This window comes from Vespa mandarinia, chromosome 7, assembly GCF_050613455.1.
Source record: "Vespa mandarinia isolate Hongniang chromosome 7, ASM5061345v1, whole genome shotgun sequence".
Lineage (NCBI taxonomy): Eukaryota > Metazoa > Arthropoda > Insecta > Hymenoptera > Vespidae > Vespa > Vespa mandarinia.
Genome location: NC_140816.1, coordinates 2,925,001 through 2,930,000, shown reverse-complemented (window position 1 = coordinate 2,930,000; position 5,000 = coordinate 2,925,001). Strand labels below are relative to the sequence as shown.

Below are 5,000 nucleotides of genomic sequence, written 5' to 3'. Positions count from 1 at the left end.
ACGGTAACCGGCCGGGTAAAACCCCGCAAAGAACCATCGTCGGCCTGCTCCTGCCGTTACTGTATTGACATCCCATCTGCGCGGACGTTATTCTGCCCTTTTATGAGGCGATGGATGTACGACCATCCTGTTTCCCTCTTTTTCCTTTCCACCTCCTATCGCCACTTTGCTCCTACTCCTTCAACTTCTTCCTTCTCTCTCTCTCTCTCTCTCTCTCTCTCTCTCTCTCTCTATCTTTATCTTTCTCTTTCTCTCTCTTTCTGTCTTGACCAACTTCCTGGATCATTGGTGTCCAGTACCACGCTCGTTACCCGGCTCTTTGATCCACCGAACCATTCTCGTACACTCGATCGCATTTCACGCGTCGAGTTTCATCTACTATTTGTACGGATGAGATGATTTAGACAGAGGGTGCGGGCGGTGTGGGTGAGGTGAGCGGGCGTCGGTAGGGGGTTTATGACGAGGGGAGGGGACGGTGTGGTTGTAGAAGAGGAAAGAGCGTTAATAGGACATTGCTTTTATTTCCGTTCTAAATGATTCCATCGATGCGGACATACGCGATGAACACGAACATACACGCAGTTACGCGTTTATATATATATATATATATATATATATATATATATATATATATATATATATATATGTATATATACAATGCATAAAGAGAGAAAGAGAGAGGCATATAGAGACAGACAGACAGGCACATCCGGTTGGACTCAGCCCCCTCCTCTTTGGTTGCAGACCGGGAGGTCGCCGAGGAGGACGGGGGTTGGCAGTCCGCCACCAACGGCGAGAACCAACAACAATCCGGGCAATCGAGCGAAATTACAGGCTCTGATCATTGCGAGGTGGTCCAGGAGAACCACCAGCAGCTGCCGATAATCGATCTCTTAGATGGCATTAACGATCACGTGCAGATCGTCCTAAAATCGGAGCCCCTGTCTCCGAAGATCAGCGAGCTCGAGTCTTGTCTTCTTTCGCCGGAACACGACGAGTATAAGACGAACGATCATTACGATCAATATCATCCTCATTATCGTCAGTCGCAACAGCAACAACAACAACAACAACAGCAACCGCAACTGCAACAACTACAACAACAACAGCAGCAGCAGCATCATCATCATCATCATCAACAACAGCAACAACAACAACAACAACAACAACAACAACAAAACAACCAACATCACCGTTATCCAAGCCAGGAGAGACTCGTAGCCAATCTATCGATTGGCGATCCCCGTTGGTTCTCTCAGGGAAACGAGCCGGCTCAGCCGGTAGCGAAAGTCCGTGAGGTATCCCGAAGGAACGCGGAACATGAGTTTAAGTTCTCAGGCCGATCGATCGGCGGCACTTACTGCAGCTTCTGTCAGAAAACCTTCTCTCGCGCATGGTCTCTTCAGAGACACCTCGCGGACACGCACTTCTATGTACCGCAATCGTTGTCCTGCGATCAGTGCGGGAGAATTTACAAGAGCAGGAACAGCTTGGTCAGTCACAAGAGCCAATATCACGCGAGGAAAGAACGCAAAGATCACGATATCCATTGCGAACTTACATATTGATCCCACGATAGATCACTATTATCGCTAATCGCATAGAGAAATTATATTTTCTCGCGATTGACGCGCGATCTTTAGTGTCGAAAATCTCTCTAGGTTCGCTATTTTGTAAATATTAGACCATTTTTTACTTGCTCGTCGCGATAACGTTGGCTATCTCGGTTCGGAGGTAACGCGCGGATCGCGAAAGTTCTTCGTCCGTCCGTTCGTCCGTCCGTTTTCCTCGTTCTCTCGTTCGCTAAGAATTTTATAATAATAAAAGTTTATTCCTCGTTAAAATATATCCGTTCACAGCAGCTAGTCCGTTCGTTTTATTTATTATTATTATTATTATTATTATTATTATTATTTTTTTTTTTTTTTTTTTAATATTAGTTACCACAAAAACCAAAGAAACTTTTTCATTTTTCCCTTTTATTACCTTCGTTTCTCCTTTTTATTATTATTTTTTTTTTTTTTTTTTTTTTTTTTTTTATGCTATATTATGCTATTTTATGCTATATTATATCGAGAAAATACTGAGACTACAATTTTTTTTTCAATCGATTCCATGAAAATATTTCGCCTTATCGTTTATATTATATACGAATTATTGTTACTGCAGCTCGATGGTAACGTGAGCTTTTTAATCCACGCTCAGAATAAATCTTTTGTCGTTTTAGCTCTGAAAGAGAGGGAGAGAGAGAGGGAGAGAGAGAAAGAGAAAGAGAGAGTTCCACGGATACGTTGCTCGTAGCCCATACGATAAGCGCCTATGAACCTTTATCGGTTATCAACTTTTGTCTCTGAGCGCCACCTCGTACGACTATTCGGTATCAGAACGCCGAAATACTGTTTCCAGGAATTAGACACTTCGTCTTGTTAGTGTCCGTGATTCGATCCCCGTATTCTTTCGAGTTATCGGAATTACCATTGAGACACATTAGTTTAGTTTCCAAAAATGCATATCATTTGGATGATATATATATATATATATATATATATATATATTTATAAAGAATATGCGTATCTTTCAGTTCAAGCAAAGTCGGGGTGCTCCGTATTAAAATTGGTATATGCTAAATTAACAAAGTTTCTCGTACGATTCGTGATCTAATTTTATCGGTTTACTTATACGGAATTACGAGAAGTTCGACCATTATCTTGGACGTTAACTGCGATATTATCTGGAGTTTTGGTACATCGATCATTAGCGATTTTGAACAGGCTGTCGAACGAACTAATCGGGCGGTATCACGTGTAGAGATAACATTATTTATTCGATAGAATTGCATCGGATTACGTAGTACGATCGGGCAGTCAATAATAGCGCATCAGTCAATTTCAAATCGATAGGAAATGGTTCACCTTCCATCCATCTCTTATTATCTTATTATCGTACAGAGAAAAATATGATTATCTATCGCAAATATTGATTTTTTTATCGAATGTACGACAGTACATTCTCTTATTCTGGCATACGTATGATTAATTAACCGATTGTTCTATGATACGAGCTTTCGTTCATTGTTCGTCACATTTCGAGATATATAGATAGAGGAGATTTTTATTACACAATCATATATATATATATATCCATCCCTTCCTATATAATAGGATAACTTTAGTGAAAAAGGGAATTCTCAATTGGTACGCTGTTATTGACTGGTTTTACAAGTGCCCCCTCCCGTCTATGTATATATATATATATATATATATATATATATATATATATATGTATAGATAAAATACATGCATACATACATAGATAACAGGCGCGAGTTAGTTGTTTTCCAAATACCACGAATCGGTGAAACGCAAACCGATTCTCCAAATTGCGCTTGAAATCTTCGAATGGCTCTCGATGACCCTGGTGGTGCCCTTGTGTCCTGTGGATTTGCGGTTCGTTCGTAGAGGTTTATTTTTTTCACGCATTCCGCGTTCAGAAAAAAAGAAGAGAGAGAAAAAAAAAAGAAAAAGCGTAACTCAAAACAAGATATAACGGATTGAAATTGGTTGGCATTTAGTTATCATAATGGAGATCGAATCATGGCAATTAATTTGTTCCATTTAAATCGTATACTAAGTAAAGTTAACAAAGCAATGTACCTATCACGGTGTAAGCGTCGTTAATCAATGATGAAATAAAAAGCATTTGAAAATGGATATAAGGACGTCTCACTAATTAACCAATCGAACGAAGTTGGATGAGTGGAGCGGGTAGGTGGGGTTAGGGATGAGGGGGGGAGAGATTTATGTCTTATCATTTAGCGAGGGTAGATTATGCGATGTCGCTTGTCTTAGACATTATCGTTCTTATCGCCTTACGCGTATTATTGCTATCGATAAGGAAGAAAAAAAAAGAAAGAATAAGGAAAGAAAAGGAAAACTATCCGACGAATCATCGTTAAGAAATACATACATATCCTATGTATGTATATAAAATATAGATGCATACATATGTACATTATATATATATATATATATATGTATGTGTGTATATATATATATATGTGTGTGTGTGTATGTGTATGTGTAGTATATATATACACATATACACTGCGTATTCCACGTTTCTCTTTTCATCGCAACATCAGACCATTCAAATCGACGATAATCTATATCACACCTGTATATAAATAGTAACACACGTATACCCACAATAAGACTACACTGCTACTATTTCGCTGTAAATAATACGCATCGATCTCCATGGATTACATCCTCTGGTGCTCGGAAAATTACTAACGTCATCGCTCACGATCGTTCGCTGGAATCTTGGAATTGCTTGTACCTTTCTACCACTACTGTACTACTGTAATGCGCTAAACAAAAAAAAAACCAAAGCAACAACAAGCACAACAACAGCAGCAATAAAAAAAAAAAAAATCAGCACGGATCTCGGAAGACGAGTCGTCCATCATCTTCCTTACGCGGAAGTGCCTCATTTTTTTTTCTCTTTTTTATCGTTTATTTTTTTTTCCCCTTTCGACTGAGAAAAAGAGAGAGAGAGAGAGAGAGAGAGAGAGAGAGAGAGAGAGAGAGAAGGGAGAGAACGAGAACAACGATTTGCAACTACCAATCGTCATAGCGTAACAAATATTTACATCACGCTTTAATAATAAGGTCTACTTTTACGAAGGCCACGTGTTCAAGCAAAATAGTTTCTATAATGATGCTCGAGATAAAGTTATTGAGAAAAGTGAATAGGAATGATCTTGAAATTCGATTTTGAGGCACTTCCGATGGAAAAGCACGACGACGCGCCGTAAACGAGAGAGAGAGAGAGGGAGAGAGAGAAAAGGTGTGAGAATGAGAGAGAGAGAGAGAGAGAGAGAGAGAGAGAGAGAGAGAGAGAGAGAGAGAGAGAGAGAGGGTGAGCATGTGTCGAATTACGGCGGTAGCACCTGCTGGCATAATGTTTTACGTGGTTTAAGTGTAACTGAGGACTATTTG

At 39.7% G+C, this 5,000-nt stretch overlaps 1 protein-coding gene and 1 long non-coding RNA gene across 6 annotated transcripts in view; one reads left to right on the top strand and one right to left on the bottom strand.

The window, feature by feature from the left end:
- LOC146872875 (uncharacterized) overlaps nt 1-5,000 on the bottom strand; it is a 54,371-nt gene that overhangs the window by 8,664 nt on the left and 40,707 nt on the right. Inside the window, exon 2 of the long non-coding RNA XR_014982356.1 lies at nt 3,309-3,433. This is a non-coding gene — a long non-coding RNA (uncharacterized LOC146872875). The remainder of the gene's footprint in view (nt 1-3,308; nt 3,434-5,000) is intronic.
- br (broad-complex core protein) overlaps nt 1-5,000 on the top strand; it is a 63,802-nt gene that overhangs the window by 31,172 nt on the left and 27,630 nt on the right. For 3 of the 5 annotated variants that reach the window (XM_035863493.2, XM_085658284.1, XM_035863495.2), the window contains exon 6: nt 745-1,586. The exons of the other annotated variants lie outside the window; for them this stretch is intronic. In XM_035863493.2, the coding sequence (XP_035719386.1) occupies nt 745-1,568 (824 nt within the window). In that variant the 3' untranslated portion in view covers nt 1,569-1,586. Of the gene's footprint in view, nt 1-744; nt 1,587-5,000 lie in introns of those variants that run through there. 5 annotated transcript variants of the gene reach the window in all.